This window comes from Balaenoptera physalus (assembly GCF_965194825.1).
Source record: "Balaenoptera physalus genome assembly, chromosome: 7".
Taxonomy (NCBI): domain Eukaryota; kingdom Metazoa; phylum Chordata; class Mammalia; order Artiodactyla; family Balaenopteridae; genus Balaenoptera; species Balaenoptera physalus.
In genome coordinates this window covers 47,756,466-47,782,238 of record NC_138886.1, presented here as the reverse complement: position 1 = coordinate 47,782,238, position 25,773 = coordinate 47,756,466, and the positions used below count along the sequence as shown (strand labels likewise).

The window sequence follows — 25,773 nt, the reverse complement described above, 5'->3', positions numbered from 1 at the left end:
GCCTCCAAATCTATATTAGCCCTGACCCTGAGTCACTGGAAGGGAATGCCGTCCTGAGTTCATTTTCAATTCCTAAAGTGCTCCCGACATTAGGCATAAACTCAGAAACTGGAAATAAAACCAGATACCCCTACCTATCTCTTGCCTGGTCAAGGTTGTCTACTGGTGTTTTATAACCGAGATACAGAGGAAAAGTCTGAGGATAAAACGGCCCAGAGGCAAACCTACCTACTAGCTGTTGCCTTCCAATGTCAAGCAGTTGGCAAAGGGATCTGTACTAACTGCCCACAGAGACTCGCTGCATTCTCACAGAAAGTCAGAGAAACCTACCCCAGGAAAGGGAAGAAGCCATTTGCAGCCTCGCCCCTCCTAAAACTGCAAGACAGTTTAGGGGGTTTCCTGGGGATGGCTGGGTTTTGCCACTTCTGGATGCCTAACTATGGTCTAATAGGTAGGCCTCTATATGAAAAGTTGAAAGGAAAGGATGATGATCCTTTTGAATGGAATTCAGAACGCAAAGGGGCCTTTCAAGAATTGAAAAAGCAATTACTTTAGGTCCCTGCCCTGGACCCCCCAGATCTAGCTAAACCCTTTGATCTTTACATTCAGGAGAGAAGGGGAATTGCCCTTGGGATATTAGCTCAAAAGCTGAGACCACTTACTGGGGTGATTGCTTATTTCTCTAAACAATTAGATCAAACTGCTAAGGGGTTGGCTTCTTGCCTGCAGGCAGTAGCAGCTACTGGAGCCCTGCTAAAAGAGGCTGAACAGACAACATTTGGTCAGCCAATCACTCTATGGACTCCACAGCAGGTTCAGGCTTTAGTAAGTTCTAACAGATATCAGAATAACTATCCCCTGGAAGGTCGATTCAAGTTTAGGCTCTGCTTTTAGACAACCCAGTGGCTGCCACAAAAACCTGCCATATGCTAAATCCTACCACCCTGCTACCCACAGAAATGGGGTCCCTGGAGCATGACCGTATAGAAACCAAAGACATGATCTATTCCAGTCGCCCTGACCTAGGAAGTGAGCCTCTCCCAAATGCTGAAGAGGAATGGTTCACGGATGGGAGAGGGGAAAAGGCTAGTGGGATACATAGTGACGTCTCAGACTCAAGTCACTGAAGCAAGAAGCCTACCCCCAGGGACTTCTTCCCCAAAGATGAAACTGATAGCCCTTACCCAAGCCTTGGAGGTCAGGGAAGATCTTAAATGTTTGCACAGATTCCTGGTATGCATATGCCCTCCTACACACACACCCGGCTATTTGGGAGGAGAGAGGTATGCTGACTGCGGAGAATAAACAGGTGAAACATGGCTTAAACATATTGAAGCTCTTAGAAACAGTACAGCTTCCAAAAAAGGTGGCAGTGATTCATTGTAGGGGTCACCAAAAGGGGGATGCAGAGGAAATAAAGGGAAACAACAAGGTGGACACAACTGCCAGAAGGACGCAGCCTTAGAACAAGTAACTTGGATACTACTCCTCATAGCCTGAAGGCAGATGCATCTAATTATTCTCCAATATACACAAAGGAAGAATTAGACAAAGCCCCAAAATGCGGCTTCAATAGAGATCTAGGAGGCCATGGGTGGCTAGTTGATGAACAATACTTTCCCCAAACTGCAGCTTGTTAAGCCCATCAGGGAGGCTCATTAAGGAACTCACTACAGGAGAGAAGCCCTATATAATTGATTAGTTGAGGTCATGGTAACTCCTGGCATGAAAAGTGTAATCAGTTGGGTAGTTGAGACATGCCCCATCTGCACAATGAACAACCCCAAAACCAGACCCCCTCAGAGGCCCCCAGAGAAGGCCCATTTAGACCAGAGAGATATATCCTGGAGAAGATTGTTAGATTGATTTCACTGTCCTACCGAAATTACTGGGCAATTTCAGATATCTCTTGGTACTAGTAGACACATTTTCTGGGTGGAGAGAAGCATTCCCAGCTAGAACTGAAATAGCAGCCGAAGTAGCTAAGGCATTACTAAAAGAAATAATCCCCAGGTTTGAGCTCCCAGGATCCATACAAAGCGATAATGGTCCAGCATTTGTGTCTCAAGTGATAAAGGGGATAACGAGTACCCTGCGCATAAAATGGACCTTGCTCTCAGCCTGGAGACCCCAACCGTCCATCGGGGAAAATGGAGAGATCCAATCAGACCTTGAAACGGGCCTTAGCCAAGCTATGTCAGGAAACTTGGATTAAGTTGTTTCTGATTGCCCTTTTCTGCAAGCGGTTAGCCCTAAGGGACAAGTTAAAGTTAAGTGCATTTGAACTCGTGTAAGGTAGACCCATTCCCCAAGCCTGAGAAAAGGGACACCTTAACCCACTTGAAATGGAACAACTCAAGTATGCCCTCCAGGCAGGAGAAACGCTGAAAGCTCTCACGGAATATGGTGACCAGGTGCTGCCTCCACCCACGACCTGGCTCTGTACCCCTTCTGGCCAGGAGACTGAGTGAACCTAAAAACATGGAAAACTGGCAGCCCGAAAGACCAGCTCATCCCTAAATGGGATGAAGTAACCCAGGAAGTAGTAACAGAAGACGGACCTGAGCCCCTCAGTGCCCTTCAAGAATGAGGAGCAACACAGAGGAGGGATTTGTCTCTGGCAAAGCCCATTAACAATTCCAGGGGAATAAAAATAGAATCTGGATAATAAAGTCTAACCTTTTTTTCTTTTCCTTTGTGCTCAGTCTACTTGCACTTGCTCACAGGGTGCTGCATGCAGAGGCCTCACACTGGGCACTTCCGACCAGAGCTCCTAGCGCAAAACGCCTGCACCCAACACCTCAGCTCGGCACACTGTGCGCAGAAGTGCTGCGCACGACACTGCAATTCAAGATGGCGGCGGCAGGCCGGGAGTCAAGCCGATGCAGCCTCCGGCAATGCGATCTGGAGCCTGAGCAGCACAGCTGTGCCTGCCCCGGGAGAACTCGGCCCCCTCCCCTCCCCACTGAGGAGATCCCTATAAAGGAGCCCCGCCCACAGCCTGTTCGGAGAGCGTGTGCTCTAGAGTGAGAACTACCTCTCCATTCTTTGATCAGAGAATAACGCTCTCCTTTGCTTCTGAACTGAATTCGGTCTCGAAGGACACGGGGAAGGAGGACCCTTGCTGGGGACTGACTCAGGAGGGTCGGTAACACCAGCACCCTCTGATTCCAGAAGGACAGCCAAGCCTTTGTGCCATTGATGGGATCCAACTACATGGATCTTTGTTTTTAAAGAATTCATTGAGGAGATTAAAAGTGGGAGAAAATGAAGGAAGTGTACTTCAAAGGTAGAAGAGGAAAATAATCTTATTTTAGACGATGGATATATTCCTAAAAACTGGGAGAAGAATTGCAGGTTTGTAAGGTTCAGAAGACTAAGTTTATGGGTTGTTTATGGGAAGGACTGCTGGCTTGTCCATAGGGACTAGGCACTAAGAACCTTGGCCTAAGGGCTCCAGCAAAGTTTCTGATAATTGGGCACCAGCAGAGTGAGCCTCTAGAACCACCACTAGCTCTTTTTTTATTTTTTTTTAATTATTTATTTATTTACTTTTGGCCGTGCCACGTGGCATGTGGGATCTTAGTTCCCTGATCAGGGATCGAACCTGTGCCCCCTGCAGTGGAAGTGTGGAGTCTTAACCACTGGACCACCAGGGAAGTCCCAAGAACCACCACTAGCTTTGCATGGCCCGAGAAATGACTTCTGAAGCAAGCATAGACAGAAGCTGCTAATTTAGCTTTGGAGAGAGGAGTAAGGTCTGAAGATTGGCTGTTACTTGACTTTGGTGATTGGGCCTTAGACTGGGTTTAATCTGGTTGTCATGGACAAATGAAATCTGTTATGTACAAATACATATAATTCATAATATCCAAATATCATCAGCTGTTGGAGGATGTCATCAAGAAGGTGTGACTGCCAGTTTGACCTGATTGGTCGACTTTGACAATTGGAGGCTCCTTACCCCCTTCCATGTCCTTGGAACGTGTACTCTGACAGCCTTCCCCGTCCTAGAAGCTGCCCAAGGACACAGCCTTACAAAAATGATGTGGTATTGAGACCATCAGGACTGGGTCCATGACTGAATCCAGTTAAAGTTTCTATAGAAATTTTCAAGATTTGGAGGGCAGGTGCAGAGATCTACTTATCTTTCAGTGGCCCAAGACAGGCCTGGTAAATAAGTTACCTTGCTTATTGAACCTGCCGCCTTCCAATCAAGAGTGGTCGGCCTCTTTCTTCAGTCTCTTCCTGCCCTCTGCATATGGGGGGTGGTTTCAGATTTTACCCAGGAAGCTCTGGAGGGGGTTCATGAACCAACATCAGCAAAGAGATTCCAGGATTATACCTGTGTAGCAGAATGGAGAAAAATGATGATCTTAAATGCTGGTATCATAATTCTTTTTAGGGAGTATCTTAGTTCAGGTCTTCCAAGAAGCAGATGAAATTACATGTGCAATAGATTTACTGGGGAGAAAGACATGAAGTATAAGGGGGAGATGGGCAGAGTAGGCAAGGAGAGCCTTCAGATTGTGATGAAGATCTGATACCTGTGAGAGGAGACCAGAAGGAATAATTTGTAGGATGAACCTCCTACTGCAGCACAGTTCTGAGAAAGTCTTGGCCAGGTCAACGGGGGCATCCCTTAGCAAATTTCATGGGACTCCATGGAGAAGTCCCATGTCAGGCAAGAATGGCTCACTCTAATAGCCTCACTGTGCACTCACTGGCTGGGGGCATCTTAGGGGAAGCATAGCCTCAGTGTGTGTAGGGTGTCTGTGTGTCTGTGTGTGTGTGTGTGTGTAAATCAAGGAAAAAAGCTGACTTCCATCTCTGGATCAACAAGATACAAAACAGAGGTACTGTGCATGGCAAAGAAAGACCATCTATAACTGAGTCAATTCTGTAGAAAGAGGAGTTCAGAGCCAGGGGGTCACTAGAGAGCATAATCTCCCAGAATTCACAGAAACCTTGAGGAGAACATTGGAAATTCCACAGATTGTGCAGTGAGAGCACTGGATGAATATTGTCTAGCTCTGCCAGGGTCAAGGAACATTGACTGCAAAGGTAAGGTCCTCATGCTTAGCCACTGCCATAAGAAGTATGAGATGTGAAAGAGTGGTAAGATTAAAGAAGAGAAGCCAGGACTTCCCTGGTGGCCCAGTGGTTAAGAATCCGCCTGCCAATGCAGGGGACACGGGTTCGAGCCCTGGTCTGGAAAGATCCCACATGCGGCGGAGCAACTAAGCCTGTGCGCCACAACTACTGAGCCTGTGCTCTAGAGCCCGTGAGCCACAACTACTGAGCCTGCGCACCACAACTACTGAAGCCTGTGCACCTAGGGCCCGTGCTCCGCATGCACCTAGAGCCTGTGCTCTGCATGCAACAAGAGAAGCCACCGCAATGAGAAGCCCACGCACTGCAACAAAGAGTAGCCCCCACAGGCCGCAACTAGAGAAAGCCCGCGTGCAGCAACGAAGACCCAGTGCAGCCAAAAATGAATAAATAAAATAAATTTATAAAAAAAAATAATAAAGTACTATACATTATTTTTCCCATTCTGCCAACAAGTTCTTTGTTTTAAATCTAGCTGGTCTGTTAGCACTATCCCACAACCAACCACCTGACACAGACCTGGATTGCCTTCTTTTCTCACTTATTCCAATTTCAGCTGGTGTTTTGAAGTTTTCCTGAATTAAAAATTACAGCAATAATAATCTTTGTATGAATATCTATCTACCTATCTATCTCTCTCTCTCTCTCTCTCTCCATCTATCTATCCTTTCATGTGTATTATCTTATTGGATTGTTGAGAAGACCCAGTAAAGAAAGCTGGTCAGCTGTTATGTTGCAACCACTTACAGATGAGAACATTGAGGTTTAGAGAGGATTGCACAAAGTCACACAGCTAGTAAAATCATTTTAATCTGGATATTTCTTGCTCCAAAGTCCTCCTCCTTTCCATCGTACAACTTTTCTATGGTTCCTTCCATGTAGGTGATTTCCAAGATTCAGTGACTCTAGGAGCTACAAGTATATTTTGAGAAATGGCAGTATCTTTTTAGGAATACCCCAGAAGTAGACTCTGAGACAAAAAATTGAGTGCAAGTAGTTTATTTTGGGGGATGAAAGAGACCCTGGAGGGGAATGAGGAAGTGAGACAGGGGGGGAAATGTAGCCAATAAAGTCTATGAAATCATGCCAGCTAGGGCTGTGGTGACTGGAGTTTAATCCCTTAATCCCTCTGTGGAAATTCTGGGAGCCTGTGTAGGACACACAGCTCAGACTTATCCCACCTGGGAGGCGAGGCAACTGGAGTGTGCCCAAGCTCTGGTTAGTCTTTGGTTGAGGGCTGCTTCTAGCCAATTGGATAGCAATGTTGGCTCAGGTAGCAAGAGAAAGCCCTCAAGGAAATAAATACAAGTGCTGGTAGTTGGCAATCGAGCCTGTGTGCACTGAAGTGAGTGGTAGGGTGAGGTCATATGGGTGAGGCATCAACAGCATCTTATTGGAAGCACCAATGGAGTATTTTATACACAGTCATACTCACTTTTCTCTAATCATCATCATCATTATCATCATCATCAGAATGGAATATAGCACAATAAATTTAAAAGCCCTTCCACATATTATCAAATACTTCTTTGATGTAAGCAGCACTGTGCAGATGGAAAATCTAGGTATAAAAAGTAACTTTGTCAATTGTATTGAACACCTTAGGATGAATACATTTTATCTCCTTCATGAGAATTTCTCATAAATTAAAAATTGCTTCTTTTCTTATACCGAGTTGATTATTCCAAGTTCCAGTTTTCCTTATTTTGTGAATTTGCACAGTGTTTTTTGATGGGACAGGCATGGAAGTAGGAAAATTCAGGAGGTATGGGGGATGGAGAACATTTTTGGACCCCCAGTCTAAAAACCTCTGAGAAATAAGCTAGAACAGCATATTAGAACCTTATTTAAAACAAACAAATAAACAAAAAAAAAGATATCAATTGTAATTGGAAAAGACAAGCCATGTATAGATAGAGTTTAAATCAAATAAAATTTGTTCATTTATGCTATGTCGCATTATGTAATAGAAGAAATATTTCCTTCATTAAATAGTTTAAATCAAAGTGTTCCTCCTTCCCCCTTCTCCAAGTTCTGGTGAGATGAGTTATTTCAAAGAAGTCACCACTGAGAAGTATTGGGAGAACTCTAGGACAGCCGAAAGAAGATTTTGTATTTATTAGCTTGTGTTTCAGGGTAGCTAAGTGAACAGTAGCTCTGCCTGGACAACCCTTTTAATGGGATTGTCCCTTCTGGGTTGAACTGCTGTTTCAAAAAATTCTTGCATTCAAATCCACTTGTTCTTGGATAATGCAAAGGAGTGACCCTGCTGCCAACACATTATAATGAGAAAGCAAAGGACACAGATTATAAGAACTTGCAGGGACTTCCCTGGTAGCGCAGTGGTTAAGAACCCGCCTGCCAATGCAGGGCACACGGGTTCAAGCCCTGGGTCCGGGAAGATCCCACATGCCACGGAGCAACTAAGCCCGTGCGCCACAACTACTGAGCCTGCGCTCTAGAGCCCACGAGCCACAACTACTGAGCCCGCGTTCTGCAACTACTGAAGCCTGTGCACCTAAAGCCCATGCTCCGCAACAAGAGAAGCCACCGCAATGAGAAGCCCGCACACCGCAACGAAAAGTAGCCCCCGCTCGCAGCAACTAGAGAAAGCCCCCGTGCAGCAACGAAGACCCAACGCAGCCAAAAATAAATAAAGAAAGAAAGAAAGAAAGAAAGAAAGAAAGAAAGAAAGAAAGAAAGAAAGAAAGAACTTGCAGAGTTTCTTGTAAGTCATATTTTTGTTTCCTTATAAAGGGAAATATAATATTATGTTTAGAAATTAGAGGGTTTATATTTCAATCCTCCATAAAAGAGATTAAATCTTATTGTTTATTAATGTGCTAGCAATTTATTAAATCTTTAAAGTTAAACATCAAACCACTAACAAATTAAATTTGAATAATTTTTATATCAGTGGAGAAGCACCGTGATTAAAAAGATGTATTCAGGATTTTTTTTTTAAAGTGAGCACTAAGAATTTACCATTACGGAGTAAATCTTTTCCAAAATCGTGAGATTTCTATTTCAGCTGACCCAGTGTTATTTGTCTTGCCTCCAGCCTTTCTAGTTTAACACTCAAAACTAAGAACACAAAGGCAGCATGTTTGGGGACAATAGGACACTTTGGAGCCAAAGTGTCACAAGAGCAGGGAAGGATTGGAGGGGACAAAAGGTGCATTTGCTCTCGTTTGCTATGGTTCATCCAGCTGTTGCTGCCTTCCTGGTAGGACCATTATTTTAAGGCGCAACAGACAGTAATTTCGGTTGCTTTAGATTCTGTCAGTCATATAAATATGACCAAAGTAAGACATGAGCCAGCTTTTATCACATAGTTGCACGGACTCAGATTGCTCGCTGCAAATTCATTAGTAAATTGGCATATTATCAAGAATAAAAACTCCCTAAAAATTATCTAAAAGTAGTTCATGGCTTGACCCTCTTCACTTCTAGATAGAGATCCACTTTTAGAACATAACCTCTTATATTTTTATATTCCTTTAGAGCACTAAAAATATTCCCACTTAGGATTATCATTTAATCTTCATAGTAAACCTCCAAGGTCAACAGAGTGAATACTATTAATATCCCCTTTAACTGATGATGAAACTGTGGCTCCAAGAGAGTCATTAGTATGTCTGAGTTTTCAAAACGTACCTACCCTCTCTTCTCTCCTTGTACTGTTAATTTTGCTATTTTCTTCTCTAATATAACAATTTAAAGAAAAGGAAAATATGAAGTCACAGCTCTGAATTATGAGGCTATTCTATAAAACTTTCAAATGAAGAAAAGGAAAAGTCTTACCTCCTCGGAACATTTTCTTCCCTTATATTAATTTAGGTGTCAGGGAGCTTTTAGTCACCAAGGAAAAGGTAAAGATATATAAAGAGGGGAAGATACATTCTCTGCCTTTCAGAGATTTTCAATCTAACAGATAAGAAGGTAGCAGATAGCTTCTTGGAAGGCAGATCTGTCTCTCTGGGAATCTTCTTTTTTTTAAAACAATGCTCTGCATAACACCCCGTTTAGAGAACTACCTAGAACTGGTAGGACCAAAAGGGAGAGTACAGTGTCCAATAGCTCTTCTGTCTTACTCTAAGCGTTCTTGGAGGGAGGCTTCGAGTAGATGACTTCTGGGAAACATTGGAAAGGATCTGAAACAATGGCGCAGCCACAACAGCTACTGTTAGCTTTCCTTACGAGTCCTTTTACATTCTTTTAATCATTATTTTTGCTTATTTTTCTTAGGCTCTGAAGCACAAAAATACAGAGACAAAATGTGACCAAAATAAGGGCTTAATGAGTGCTAAAGAGGCAAGACGAATTCCTAACCACACTCCCCCCCCATTTTAGCCTGTTTCCAGCATCTCGAAACCAGTTCTACACTATTTACTCATATTCAAATTAACTTTTTTTTTTTTTTAATTCAAGACCCATTTATTCTCTAGTTCTGCCCACATGGAGACACCCTCCTTGAAAAGGCGTTGAATCCTTCCGTTCACTTTAACACCTTGTGCTGAAGACACGTGTTCCGAGGTTTCAACTATGGGATCCACATTCTTAAAGTACTAATTCTTAAACCTCATCTAGATTTCTCCCCTTGGATGGGGGGAGATGACCCAAACACAGACAAGAACGGCTCAGGACTGTGAGCTCTGCTCGCCCAGAAGACTTTGCAGCTCCCCTGACCACCTGGCTGGAGCCAGGATTAAGGCCCTGAGACGAGGGCCACCTACTGGGCTGCCACCTGCTGGGCTGCTGCCACTGCCACCGGCCCCCTAACTCCTGTCCTCTTCACTAGGCTGGCTGTCACCTCTAGTTTCCCTGGAGTCTGGGGATTCCAGACCGTCTCTGCTCACACTTCTGCCTGCTGCCTCAGCACTGCTCATCCACACGAAGGGGGAGAAGCACACAGAACTGCTTTTCAACACACCAACGTTCCACACACAAGTTATTTTATAAGCCCGCAGCTTCTTTTTCAGCAGAGGAGATTCCCAAGGCCACGACTTCCCCCGGCTCCCCACTGCCCTTGCCAGCAGACTGGACGTGCGTGGCCACTGTGCTGAGTCGGGCACATGCCCCTGGCTCCACTCCGGCGCACTCTCCTGGAGGACTGAGGACGGTGCCCTGGGCTCATCTGTCCTGAAGCCAGTCTTAGAGTGACAAGAGCCACACCTGCAGGTCTATTCTACTGACCAGCCGCACAGAACCGAGGTGGGCCCACAGACCTTGGTCTGGACTGTGTCGGCTGGTCATTCTTGCCGAGGTTCACAGGCCAACAGCCAGTGTCCTTCCTTCCCTGCTCATCACTGCACCAGCGGCTCACTCCTACCTGCTGCCGTCACACGCCTGGCAACCTCGTGTTCGGGGCCAGCCAAGAACTGAGACCCCAGCAGGCCCCCAGTTCCCAGCAGGCAAACTCCCCATTAAACTACCACTGCCTAGCGGTGTTCTCGAGGCTTCAGAGCCGGGAAAGTGCGGAGAGCAGAGCAGGCCGCAGCGCCCCAGTCCCCGACCCGCGATGCTCCGCGGAGGTGCCGGATCCTCGCCGCACCACCCCCCACCCCAACACAAGCGGCCTCTGCCCCCGCCTGTCCCGCGGACCCGGGCGCACCTCCGGCAACCGCGACCCAGGACGGAGGCGCGGGGCGCGGGGCTCGGCCGGCGGCGGGCGCTGGGGCGGGCGGGGACCCGGGCAACAGCCCCGAGGCCGCGCGGACCCGCCAGGCCCTCCTGCGTCCCCGCCGCCCGGAAAAGCTCAAATCAACTATTAACCGAGCCTTTTTCTTTCTTTTTTTCAACGTTGTTCTTTAAGTATCTCATGAATTGCAAAATATTTCTTAATTGGCAAGGTGTTTGGATTCTACTTATACTTACCCTGCCTTGCTCTGATTAACCATTCCTTTGTTTTCTGGCTATAAAAACTGATCTATAGCACATGTTTGGGCTCACTCTCCCAGACTACTAGGAAGTCAGCCCGCAGTTCTGGCAGCGACATTTCCCTCTAATAAATTCTATCTTCTTTACATTTTGCCTTGTGTCTGGAAATTCTTTTCCAGCTCGCGTTAGGACCACGACAGTTCTATTCCATATTCGTTGATGTTTGCCATAGCTCAACCTTTTGTCTTCATGATTCTAAAGAGCACTTTCAAATCCATCATTCCAGTCAATGATGGCTATTAATTAGTGCTAAACTCAGGGCTGGTTGATGCATGCTACCACTTCATAGGTTCTCTTCAGTTTCTCAGATTGGTAATAAGTCATTTAGAAGCTACTGTTTCAACATTGGCAAAAGTTGGAAATGGTATGTTGCTCTGTTTCTTGAAAATTCATGAGTTTAAAAAAAAAGAAACAGAGAAGATAACAGCAGTAACATTCACCAGAGAACAAGCTCCTAGCAGCCAGCCCTAGAAATCTAGATCTTCTGGATAGAATCTGATCCTCTGGGCAGCCAGAAACTAATTCTTACCTCAGGGTGGGGGTAGCTTTGGTCTTGGCTGTCTGGCTGTAGCTCATAGCAGAGTCTTTCAGGGCCTTAAGCGGGGCCATGTTGCTCTTAATTTAGACATAATTTAATAAGTTCAGTTTTCTGATATCCTAGATCATCTGAATAGAAACACAGAAACAGCAAGTTAGAGCAGAAAAAACAAGCTCACAGTAGCATGTAGTGACAGTTAAGACTGTGAAAGGACAACAGAGGAAATTGGAAAGCAAACATAAAAATCTAAAAAGTAAAGCAGCCTGGGGCTTGTTAACATAAGAGCAGATGACTAATTCTGTAATCTTTGCAGCCCTTGAACTGAGAGTACCAGGAGAGGAAAGAAAGAAAAGAAATTTTTTGAAAAATGGCAAAAACTTCCCAAATTTATTGAAGAACAATAACCTACACATCCAGGAAACTCTACAAGCTCCAAGTATACATGCAAAGAGATCACAAATAGACACATCATAATACAAAACGCTAAAAGGCAAAGACAAGGAGAAAATCTTGAAAAAACCTAGAGAAAAACATTGCATCACTTACAAGGAAACAGCTCACTTCTGGCTTATTAAGAAAATCATAAGGAAGAGAAAATACATGTACAATACTGTAATGTCTTTATTGATACCACAGGTTTATATTGTCAGTTTACAAGATGAATCATCTCTCTGTCAATACCTATATCAGTATTGTCTTATATGACACAAAACACTGTAGATGTTATATGTATTACTAACACTAAATATCAAAAGTGAAAAGATAATGTGAAAAAGAAATTCGTATTTATTTACAGGTATAACGATTCATGCATTGATAACAAAGAAGCAGCAATATGTTTGCTTTATGGTAGCCCAGTGTAATCGCTACAATTGCTTCAAGGTAGACTAGCCTATACACAAATGAATGAACTGTTATAAAAATTGTTATGGTATACAGTATTATGGTCCTATTCATAATACAGTATTGGAAACAGTTACATTAAAAAAAACCCACTTACCTGTGATGATAAGCTGATATGTATTTTCTCCAAATATGAGAGAGAGAAGCATACTGTACAGTAGTGTAATTCTTTGAAAGCAAAGTCATAAAACAGTAAGAAAACTAACACATTATTAATTTTATATTAAATATTACTCACCTTATGCCTATGTAAGGATAGGCTATCCACTTCAATACAAGTCTTGCACACGATGTTCTATATGATGGATACTTAGGCAATGATAATGATGACACAGAAATGTCTCATACAGTTCTTGTCATACAATTATTAGACTTTCACATGAAGACACTCATACACATACACAACAGATAAGTTTGTTAACTATATGGCATAATGATTATTTACTATTCACTAAGAGGAAGTGAATCACCATAAAGGTCTTCATCTGCATCATCTTCATTTTGGGTAGGCTGAGGAGGGAGGAAGAGGAGAGGTTGGTCTTGTTTTTTCAGGGGTGGCAGAGGCAAAAGAGGTGGAGGAGGTGTGAGGGAAGACAGGAAAGGGAGGCGCACTTGGTGTAACTTTATGCAAATACATTGTAATTTCTTTCTGATTTTTGCTTTTTCATTTCTTTAAAAATGTTTCCATATGGTACCAATCCTTCCTCCACCATTTGCTTTAGTTTCAGTGCCCATAACATAGAAGGTCCATGTCATAAAGAGGTCAAAAGCAGTCATGAATAATCAGAAACCTTCTGCCAGCTGTCTAGTGTCAGTTTATTTTCTGGCACTGCTTCTTCTACATCTTCTTCCTCATTGTCTGGTACTGGTTCGGAAGCACTCAGCCCCATCAAATTGTCTTCTGTTAATTCCCCGGGTGTGGTGTCTATTAGCTCTTGAATTTTTCTAATATCCGTATCTTGAAATTCTTCACCCCCCCTTTTTTGCCATATTCAGTCTCTTTCATGATTTCCTTGACTGGTTCTGTTGTAAATTCTGTGAAGTCATGCACAACATCCGAACACAGTTTTCTCCAGCAGGAACTTATTGTTTTGGGCTTGATGACTTTCACAGCTTTTTCTCTAATGATGGCATCTTTAATGGTGTAATCTTTCCAGACTTTCATGATGCTCTCTCTATCAGGGTTCTCTTCCATGTGATGACAGTCCTTTTCCATAGAGTACCATGTGTAATGAGCATTAAAAGCCCTTACGACTCTCTGATCTAAAGGCTGAATAAGACGTTGTGTTTGGGGGCAAGTAGACCACTTTGACACCTTCAAGCGTTGAACTCATTGGGTTCTGGATGGCCAAGGGCATTCTCCAATATCAAAAGAATTTTAAAAGGCAGTTCCTTACTGGCAAGGTACTTCCTGAATTCAGGGACAAAGCATCAATAAAACCAGTCCAGAAAAACAGTTCTCATTGTTCAGGCTTTCTTGTAGTGCAATCAAAGGACTGGCAGCTGGTATCTATATTTTCCCTTCAGGGCTTGGGGGTTAGCAGCTTTATAGACAAGGGCAGTCTGGAACATAAACCCAACTGCATTTGCACAAAACAGAAACCTATCCCTTCTTGTCTTAAATCTGGTGCTCATTTTTCTTCCTTACTAATAAATGTCCTTTGTGGCATTTTTTCTTTCTCCTCAATGATACTGATATTCTTTTTCCTCAATGATTTTCTTAATGGCATCTGGGAACTTATTTGCTGCCTCTTGGTTGGGAGGAGCTGCTTCTCCTGTTATCTTGACATTTTTTTTTTTTTAATTTATTTATTAATTGATTGATTTTTGGGTGTGTTGGGTCTTCGTTTCTGTGCTAGGGCTTTCTCTAGTTGCGGCAAGTGCGGGCCACTCTTCATCGCGGTGCGCGGGCCTCTCACTATCGCGGCCTCTCTTGTTGCGGAGCACAAGCTCCAGACGCGCAGGCTCAGTAGTTGTGACTCACGGGCCCAGTTGCTCCGCGGCATGTGGGATCTTCCCGGACCAGGGCTCGAACCCGTGTCCCCTGCATCAGCAGGCAGATTCTCAACCACTGCGCCACCAGGGAAGCCCTATCTTGACATTTTAAAGCCGAACTTCTTTCTAAAAATTATCAAACTATCCTTTGCTGGCATTAAATTCTTCAGCTTTAGATTCTTCATCTTCCTTTTGCTTTGAGTTGTCATATAATAACTACTTTTTCCTCAAATCATATTAGAGTCTATAGGTATGCCTTTTTTATAATAATCCTGCATCCACATAAAAGCTGCACTTTTCAACACGAGATAAAAAGGTATTTTGCAAAAAGTGGGAGGTTTTCATGCCTGCTGGTATAGCAGCAGCATGTTTCACTAATTTCCTTTTCTGCTTTTACAATGGTCCTTAAGCTGGATTCATTTATCTTGAAATGGCAGTCAACTGTGGCTGCAGACCTCAATCTACGGTCAATGGTACATACCAAGCAACTCAGCTTTTTCTTGTAATGTCATGACTTTTCTCTGCTTCTTGGGAGCACTTCCAGCTTCACTAGTGGCACTTCATATATGTCCCAGTGTTATTCAAGGTTTACAGTATTGCACCAAACATGATGAAAACTATGTGAGAACCACAAGAGATCACTTTTTACTGCTCTATGCAATTTACTGGAGGAGAGATGAACTGCTCACATGGCATCTTAAGCAGATACTCAAAACACTTGAGCTCACTACCATAGCAACGATGGGTGGCTACAAAGTTAATACGGTAGTACAGTGTGTACTACAGTTAATTTTATGAGATTGCTGTATCTTTACTTATATTTACATTTCACTCAACAAGAATGGCACCATGTATGATCTGTGTTTGTGTAAGTTTTGATAAATTTTAACTTTTTATAATAGATTTGTATTTTATGATAGTAAAAGATAAAAGACTAGTATCTGGGACTTCCCTGGTGGCGCAGTGGTTAAGAATCCGCCAATGCAGGGGACCTGGGTTCAATCCCTGTTCTGGGAAGATCCCACATGCCACGGAGGAACTAAGCCCTGTGCCACAACTACTGAGCCTGCGCTCTAGAGCCCATGAGCCACAACTATTGAGCCCACGCGCTGCAACTACTGAAGCCCGCGCGCCTAGAGCCCTTGTTCCGCAACAAGAGAAGCCACCGCAATGAGAGGCCTGCACACCGCAACGAAGAGTAGCCGCCGCTCGCCGCAACTAGAGAAAGCCCGCGCGCAGCAACGAAGACCCAACTCAGCAATAAATAAATAAAATAAATTTATAAAGACTAGTATCTACATATATTTTATGCATTTATGACATACATCTTTCTTAATTTTTTCATTATTTCTAAGCTATGTGGCTGTGAGTTTTTTCAAATTGTCACAAATCTCCAAAAAATTTTCCAATATATTTATTGAAAAAAATCTGCATATAAGTGGCTCTACATTAACAGAAGTAATGTGTAGACATTACTTAGAAAATACTTTAGTTAGACTTGGTACTCAGAGTAAGTTTCAGATATTATACAATTTATTGCACTCCCTGACCACCCCCCCGCCCTGCCCCCGCAAAATAAAAAAAAAAACCCTCAACATCACCCATCACCCAAATATAAGGAATCCTCTTCTACTTTTATTTGCTGCTCTGACAGCCAGGCTAAAAACATATTTGAGAGTTACTTCTTGTTGGTCTATGCTGGGATCCTATGATTTCTTAAATGGAGCCAATTTCTCTCAGTGAAAATAAAAACCAGTTTTTGTCTTTTTTTTTTTAATCATAAAAGTTAACATAGCAAGATAAAAAGTTACCTTTCTAAGAAAAGGAAAAAACTCACCCACAATCCTATTCCCTCAACACAATAATTTTTCATTGTATTTATTCTCTTCTGGTTTTATTCCAGAGGAATTTACATTTTATTTTATGGAGGTATAACCATTTATATATATATTTTTTCAGTTGATATTACACTGGATACTTCAGCAAGTTTAATTATCATTTTTGGTAGCATCACATATATTCAGGGATATATAAGCTATTTTCTCATGTCTTGCTCCCATCTGCCCGTTCTATTTTCTATTGGTGGACTTAGAAGGCTCAAGATTTTCAGATTAAAACCAGCTAGGAAAAAATAGCAAAATGTCAAACTTCGGTGAAGTAATATAGCCTCTTACTTTACCAAAGCTTTAAAACTGAACTTACACAATTTGAAATTAAGTGTTTAAATATAAATACAAGTTTCATCTGAATAAGATTTTTTTTTCCATCTAATATTTATAATGTAAAATGCTAATTAGAAGTTAAAAGTTTTGATTTATAGTCTATGAATCCACCATACTCTGCAGGTAATCTGAAAAAAAGCACTACATTTAAAATTTTTGATTCAGATGCCCCTATATTCATAAACCTACCTGCTACCTTTATTACCTCAACTAATATACTGCATTAAGCAGTAATTTTGGAAAAAGAAAGTTCAACTCTGAATTAAGTAGTGCAATAGTTGAAATTTGCATTTTTATCAGCATGTACAAAATATCACAAATTATTTTAAAACAGCTTTTCTCCCAATTTTTCTAATATAAATATGTTATTTCTTAAAGCATACTATTAAAAATTTTTTCTAGGAGTGTTATAGTTGTATTATGCAAGTTTAGTACGTGGCCTACAGGAGGAAATAAAGAGGGAGAAAAATAATTTCAGGTCCATCTGGCTTCTAATGTGATAACCAGTTTAACAGACTTTAGCTTACTGATATTTATAAAGATTCTATGCTTTACTTCCTGTTCTCCCCCCATCCCACCCTGCCCAAACTCTGTCAAGTGGGTCATTTCCAGGATAGAGGTATTTGCTTCCTTCCTTAGCATTACTCAACCAATTCAGTCAGAGGCATAACCATTTATAGATGCAGTAGAGATCTCTCCATTCTGCAAATTATAACTCAATTCCAGCTATCATATGCATAATTCCTTTTTTAGTTATTGGACATTTGGGATATACATTATTGTCAGAATGCAACATGCTGTCATGGTATTTGAACATACTGCCTGTTTTAAACCAAAACAGCACACTTAAAGCCCATCCATCACCAATTAGTAACAACCGCTTTGATGCTTTTTTCAACGTAACTGCTTATTCTTGGCATGCTATAATTTGTAGTAAATGTGCTGCTGAAGTAAACATTTGTTTATTCATGTGACTATAGTTACCATCTTCACTAGGTTTTAACACACCAAATAGCTGTTACTGAGCCTTGTAAAATGGATTAGTGTTAAATACTTTAAATATAGAAATAATTAATTTGAGAAATGTTAAAGATACAACCTACCAATTTACTATTCAATGAATAACTAGCTGATATGGAGAAATCTAGGAACCATTTAAAAAATACTTATGATTAATGTTGGAGAGCAAATAAGTTTATGCTGTATTATAGCTCAAAAGGATCATTGGCATATTAGTCCAGATAAATTTGGTTACGAGAAGATAATGAGACATAGTACAACTCTTGACAATTAGATTGTAGACCTTGGCAAAGTAACTTCTCTTGTTTGGGCTTCCTCACTTGTAAAATGAAGGGATTAGGCTTTATTATGTCTAAAGTTTTTAAGATTTAAGAGTTTATCTGGCTTCCCATAATACCTGTTCTTGAAGTTAAGTTTTTGCCATATAGAATGTCTGCTTGCACCAACAACATCCTATTTACATGACAATTGATCTCAGTTTACAATTAAAAATTCATTTACATTTATCAAGCCTTCTTAAAGTGAGCAAAACCTATATATTTATAGAAATCACCAAGAAAAAATCTACTGTGGAACATATTCTTAGCTGGAATATAGAACTGGTGATTTTTAGTAAGTTAGAAGTCTGGGCAAAGTGTGAAGATGATAAATCAATTTATTTAAGTTCTTATTCTGCTTTTTGTACTTGTAAGATATTATAGGAGTTATGTACACTGCTGACCCTTATCCCAGGATTAACATTACTATTCAAATTGCACAATGATGGTATGCACAAAAGCCACATATTGAAATATGTTATTGGGGCTACTCTAGTCAAGGAAGGTTAAAAATTGATATGAGTCATTACATGTGAGTGGGGCTGAGAAATTTTCACATTACATTAAAAATGTAAGGGATTAATCAGTTCCATCTTTTCTAGTAGGAAGTTGTGGCCCAAAGAAGTGACTTGCCAAGGTCACAGATCTAATTACTGTCAGTTGAGAAGAGTGCCCAGATCTGATTGCCAATTCTACATCATACTGTCCTTCTCCTAGATGCCACAGAGCAGGCAATCCTTTGATTAGGTAGAACTCTAAATGGAATATAAAATCTTAAAGGCACTTTAAAGACGGTTCATGTAGTTCAATTTCTCATTTAAATCTGAAATTTCTTCTGTAGCACTGTCAGATGTCATTCAGCTTCTGCTCCAGTGGTTAACATACTCACTTACCCTTCAGAGGTGATCCCTTTCCTTGATGGACAAAGAGCCATAAATTCTCTCTTACACTGAGCTCTAATCTGCCATTTTGCAACTTTCACCTAGTTCCACCGAGTCAAAAAGGAAAAATTGTACATACCTGTCAAATATGTGAAGACAGCTATCATTCCTCAGTCATATAATCCTTCAGTTACTCTTTGGGTTTCAATTTATGGGATTCTTCCCAACTTGGTAAAAACACCCCAGGATTTGCTCTAATTTAATATCCTTTCACTGCATCCTGAAATTAGTATTGCAGATGTGGTTTGACCAGCACTTTGCATATGAGATTTATTTCCCCATGATCAATTTTTCATCACCATCATCTTTTCAGGTTGTAAACAATTGGCTCAAATGTTATTTCCAGCAAGTTAAAATCTTTTTTTTCTTGAATTATGTTTTTGCTCCAGTTTTTTTTTTTTAAATTAATTTATTTTTGGCTGTGTTGGGTCTTCATTGCTGCGTGCAGGTTTTCTCTAGTTGCAGCAAGCTGGGGCTACTCTTCCTTGTGGTGGGCGGGCTTCTCATTGCGGTGGCTTCTCTTGTTGCAGAGAACGGGCTCTAGGGTGCACGGGCTTCAGTAGTTGTGGCGCACAGGCTCAGTAGTTGTGGCTCACGGGCTTAGTTGCTCCACGGCATGTGGGATCTTCCCGGACCAGGGATCGAACCCGTGTCCCCTGCATTGCAGGTGGATTCTTAACCACTGCACCACCAGGGAAGTCCCCAGATATTTTTCATCTATAAGCTCTTGACAAGTGTAGTTTCCTATTTTTTTCAATGCTTTTCTACTATTTCTAGAATAATGATAAGATACCATGTGTGATTGTGCCCCTAACTAGCTTGCCAGCCGCCAGCCTCATCCCTCTGCCATCATTTCCCCTTGACCTCTGACCGGTGTTCTTAATTTCAAACGCACCATCCTTCCTCTAGGCTTCCACATACTGTTCCCCTTGGGCCACCCGGGCCTAATCTTTTCTTAGTCATCCTTCAAAGCTCAGTTCAAATACCACTTCTTTGTGGGACTCCTCCTTGCCCTTCTTCCCATGTTCCCTCAAGAGTACCTTATACCTATTATAATACCCTACAAAGCTCCTTCAGCCTTATACAAACAGTAATAATACTTGTGCAATAAGGTGTCTGTCTCCTCAGTTATACTGTGAAGGCTGTGAGGACAAGGTTGATGTCTATCTTTATCCGGCACAGGGTTTTGAATGATTTAAACATTCAATAAGTATCTGTTGAATGAATGAGTGAATACTGAATTAGTGTGATCAATATTTTGATTTTCCCAGGTGATCAAAGAAAACAGTTAAACTCTGGGGTATATGTTGTACAAAGAAGGAAACGTACAGGCTTTAAGACAATCTTGAGAAGGAAAAACCTCTCTAAAAGAAAGAAGGAATAATACAATTTAGAAAACTATAGATCCATGTACTATAAAGATGAATGGTAATTTTTTTTTTTTAGTCCTTGTAGTAAGTAGGGAGTGAGGAGCATGGAAGGAAAACAAGCACAGCTGAGTGGCATATTTTTGTTTTACTGTTAATTTGACACATCTGAACCAAAGCATTCACAATACTTGATATACTTTGAAGAGAATCATACACTATAGTCTTAGACATAACCACAGAACAAGCAGAACAATTAAAACTACATAAGGCCTTAAAATATATCCACAGTGTGTATTATTTCAATATTCATTCATTTACAAATTAGACTACATACCATTAATTTTATTTTTATTTTTCTTTCATTGTTTTATTCAAGCAGGATTCATTCAAGGAAAGGCAACTTAGTTTTTGTGTGAGCTTTATTTTCTTCACTACATTCGTTAATATAAAAGTTATGAATTAAACGTTTTCTTATCTCCTGCGTCCAGGAGTAAATCCATGAAATTCTCAGATAGTAATCCAAAACAACAGGTCCTATTCTTAAAAATAGTCAAAGGGAAGAGGGATCAAATAGCCAGTCTGTTTGTGGTCTTAAAGAACATCTAATGGACTTTCAGGTTTTCTAGTAGTGACAGTATCGCATTTCTACGAGATTAGTCAAAATTTAAAACATTGCGTACAAAATTATTCTTGAAGCTCTAAATGCCTTTTAAATTACTAAAATGAAAAATTTAAGTAGTTGCCTCACAGTACCAAACTTATAAATCAAAACTAGTTAAAATTCAGTGCTATTGTGACTTCTCATTTACAAGGTAACTAGTGGGTAAATTAACAAATGGCATAAAAATTAAGACTTACATCATTTTTTTAAAGGAGAACATGTATGATAACCAGGGAATACAGAAAATTCAATGTATTTTACAATAAAATAACCTTTAAATCTCTATCCCTGTACAACAGGGTTTAGGTCATCTTTAGTGAACTTGCATGTTTTCATACAGTTTATTCTGAGTACTTGAATTGTTTTAGATACACGCTTTTTATTGAAAGAATATTACATTTGTATACCAGGATAAGATTTAGTACATTGAGATGTTTTAAAAATATTTATAAATTTGTTTCTGATATGCAAAAGCATTTGGCAATACTTTCATAGCATTTGATCTTATAGAATTAAAATTCATACAGTACTCATCTTGATGTTTAAAAAAAAAAAATTCACAGAAAAAATATAAATTACACAGCCTGACTGCATGATACTGTTATTTCCAGTTTCTAGTTTGGTAATTAAAACCTTCATTAAGTCTGTTAACAAATCATTACCTGTACATTTATGAAGGCAACTGACATGATTTGCAAACAAAACCTTCAGGTTTTATATTATTTACCAAAGAGTGCAGTTCAGCAAGAATGAAAACCCAGTATGCAAATTTTCAGAATATTTTACAAATTTACCAGTTCCTGTGACACAAACTGTTTCAATCTTTCAAGATACTGTCCATAAAGTTCCACATCATTGTGACCTGCCCCTTCAACCCACAGAGGCTCCACAGGTCTTTGGCAACGCTCAAACAATGCGAGGCCATGTGAAAAGTCAATGACTTCATCTTCAGTCCCATGAATTATTAATACTGGAGAGGTAATCTTAGAGATTTTGTCAATGCTGTAGGGAAAGAGAAGGAGGAAAGAAGTCAACAAATTAAGTTTGAAAAGGAAACAAAACAAATTTTCTTGTGTTATATTAGATAATTTAAACATCAGAACCATCTTTCAATCAATTCAGAAGGGATGGATACCTCTTGGATTTCAAATAAGATTCAAAAGTCATCTTTACATTACTCCCTACCTTAAGATTATCTGAGGATGTTAACTTCATGCACTTCTGTTTTGAGGGAATCCTTCAATAATTATAGTCATCCTACTTCGCCTTTGTACAATGTTGATATTTTAGCACAGAAACTTAGGTTGCAAGGAGAGGAAGAAACCAAGGACCATTTCAGCTATGTGCTAACTTCATACCTCTCTGCGTTCACATTTTTTTCTCCCTCCCAATATCCTACTAAAATGACAGCAAAATGTTTTTTTTATTTTGGGTATTTACTACAAAAATAGGAAGAATATAATAAAACATAACATTTTGGAGCTGGAAAGCAGATGAATATGTGAGATAACAGATTAAAAGTATAGGAGAAAACACAATTTTTAAGAGAATAGAAGGGTAAAGTGAAGAAACAATCCAATTTATATCATGGAATACCCCAGAAGGCTAGGAACCGACATGCAGATAAAGGCGGGTGATTCAAATCTACAGAATTTGTTCAAAGTCTGTTTAAGAAATAGTGTCCTGCACCCCCGCCCCCCCGCCACCCCAGTTCTTTTCTTTCCCCTTCCTTTTGCAGCTGGGTAACTGCCCTCTACCTAAAACTGGAGGGTTTGTGAACTAGGGGATTGCCGGACACAGTTTAAGGCAGAGGTACCAAATAGCAAGTAAACATATACATGTTGGCTGCTATGAAACCATTTTCCCTACTGGGCTCTCAGAATGCTGGCAGCCAAGCCTCCACCTTTTAAGAGATAGTTGTAGGAAGAGTCTTCTTTGGAGATTATATATATGCCTTAAGAGGAAAGATAAATACTGACATTGGGGGTGGGATCCCCACCTAACTGGCTTGGCCAGATCACTGGATAGTGAAACTCACAGTCAACAAGTCTTAACTCCCCACACTTCAGGTCAGCTCTTTAGTTCCTTACTCTTCCATGTGAGCACACAAGTAAGAATTATCGGACATCAGAGGAGAGCACTTTACATATAAGACAAGGATCAAAATAAACAGTAAAAAAGGGCAACTTGGAAGAGACAAACAATACAAAGAAGAACCCTTACAAAGAACAATTCTTTAAAAATTTTCTGAGAGAGAGAGAGAGGCACAAGGCATTATAACTATAAAATGAGGACAGAATCTTGAAAAAGAAGAAAATCATCAATGAAATAATTCAAGGCAGCATTTGGTAAGGAAAAAATGCTTGGGTATATTATTTGCTGTCAACTCTTCAATAGTAGAGGAATTAAATAAAAAAGGAAACATTTGATCTTTTTCAAACAGTTTACTGTTAGTGCTGCACTCTCTGTTGGTGCAGCTGAAATGAAAGAGGGAGCTAAACAGAGATGTAACTTGGCAATAGTTTACCCCAAATGTCTCCCTATCATTCCTACCATTCAGCTACAAAGTATAATGCACATACCTTCCAATCTACCATTTTCTGAAACAAAAACAAACCCCCAATAAATGTAAAAACCAAAATCCTCCCACAGTCTGCTCTGGTGATAATATCATATGCTCCCATACGCTTCCCTACCAAAGTAACCCCTTACTGGCTAATGAAGAAAAAATTTGTTTTGAAATGACCCTTGCTGTTCTTATAAAGAATCAAGTGGTGACTTGGCCTGTGGCCTATCTATCATTCACAAAGAATCTTTGTATTGCTGCCAATTTGGGAAAGGAAATAAGACTGAAATTTGCCAGCCTGTCACTTCTTGCCTTCTTCCTTTCTTTGAGAAAAATAGGCCATCAATTTTTTTGTTAACAATGAAGAAGAACTAGTGGGAACTACCATCCTGTGTTGAGACGCATGAGGAAAAGTAGCCCTTCTTTTAAATTTGTCTAACACTTATGTTTGCAGACTCTGTGGGGGCAATAATTATTCTGGCTCATTTAAGACTCAACATTTTCGTAATTCACTTCTTTTGTAAATCAGATATCACTAATTAGACATCGTTCATTCATTTTTTACAGAAGATTTAAAAAAAATTTTTATTTATTTTTGGCTGTGTTGGGTCTTCGTTGCTGAGCACGGGCTTCTCATTGCGGTGGCTTCTCTTGTGAAGCACAGGCTCTAGGTACATGGGCTTCAGTAGCTGTGGCACGCGGGCTCAGCAGTTGTGGCTCGCAGGCTCTAGAGCACAGGGTCAGTAGTTGTGGCACACAGGCTTAGTTGCTGTGCGGCATGTGGGACCTTCCCAGACCAGGGCTCGAACCCATGTCCCCTGCATTGGCAGGCGGATTCTTAACCACTGTGCCACCAGGGAAGCCCCGTTCATTCATATTTATGCACATGTGTCTCATTTTCCCTCTACTTGTTCCTCTCCTCCAGTATTATGCACCTCACTGGATGGTACTATCGTCCATTAGCAGCTCAAGTCAGAAACCTGGGAATTATATTCAAATTCTTTTGTTTAGCATCCTGTATACAGTCTGACATTTAGTTCTATCAGTTTTTTCTCAAATTCACTCTTATCTCCAATACTAGTGCCACCATCTGGGGTATAAGGCTCTTAGCACTTTTCACTTGGGTTACTATTGCTCAAACACTTCAGCCTTCTGACAGATGTCCTGCCACCACCTTCTTCACAAATTAATTTTTCCACAATTTCTATAATATATGTAAAATAGGAGCTCATGGCTGAATGAACTGTATCATGAATACCTTAAGTGATGGAAAAAAATTCCCTCAAAAGTTTCTTCGAATTAAACTAATTGAATATTAATACTTACTTTGGGAATGCATCAAAACAGTAGGTCTTCTTGGTATCAGGAAAAGCGACTCGCATTCCTGAGGTCAAAGGAGAATGAAGAATAACAGCAGCACTCTCATACCGAGCAGCGAGATCCACAGATGGTACTGTCCCTATACTTTGGCCATATATAATCACATTTTCAGGGCGAATGCCATATCTACAAAGTTCACAAGTTTAAAAAAAAGAGTTGGAGAGTCAGACTGGTATGAAGTGTTCAATCACTAATAAGGACTTAATCTTAAAAAAGAAGGACAGAATGAGACAATGTCAATAAATTTATATTTAAAATTTAAGTTTCTTAGTCATCACTAACATTTAATACCACAATAAAATCTATATTCAGTTATGTCATCTGTTTCAAGTCTACCTTTTGGAAAAATAATGGCTGAGGTCTCTTAAAATTTTAATCTTAAGGAATGAATTTATTAAATCATTTATGGAATTCAATGTAGCATATTATTGACTATATTTGGAACATATGTCACTAATATTTTAATGGACTGATGTTTAATGGAGATTTAGTGTTTATTTTCCATTCAATGTAAAAAAGGTTCTTTATTTCTCTAGGCATTAAAAGTGGTTCATTTTATTTTCTGAAGTTGGTCATAGTGATGAAAATGCAACATACGGTTACAGTATGGAATGATGAATAAAATATATGTATTATTTTAGCCAAGAGCAAATTACTTATTTTTCTTGAGATTTGCATTTATTTACCCATAGAAATGGACTAATGATTGGAAAGATCAATAGATGAATGAGAATTCCAAAAGCCACATGGGTCAGTGATTTATGAATACTTCCTTTAAAAATGATTCAGATTTAAATATATGAACTCA

The 25,773-nt window shown here is 40.5% G+C and overlaps 1 protein-coding gene across 3 annotated transcripts in view; it reads right to left on the bottom strand.

Moving 5' to 3' along the window:
- Positions 1-9,521: 9,521 nt before the first annotated feature.
- ABHD17B (abhydrolase domain containing 17B, depalmitoylase) overlaps positions 9,522-25,773 on the bottom strand; it is a 47,882-nt gene continuing 31,630 nt past the window's right edge. For all 3 annotated transcript variants that reach the window (XM_082471091.1, XM_082471090.1, XM_082471092.1), the window contains 2 exons: positions 24,912-25,091; positions 9,522-22,021 (listed from right to left, as the gene is read on the bottom strand). In XM_082471091.1, the coding sequence (XP_082327217.1) occupies positions 21,802-22,021; positions 24,912-25,091 (400 nt within the window). In that variant the 3' untranslated portion in view covers positions 9,522-21,801. The remainder of the gene's footprint in view (positions 22,022-24,911; positions 25,092-25,773) is intronic.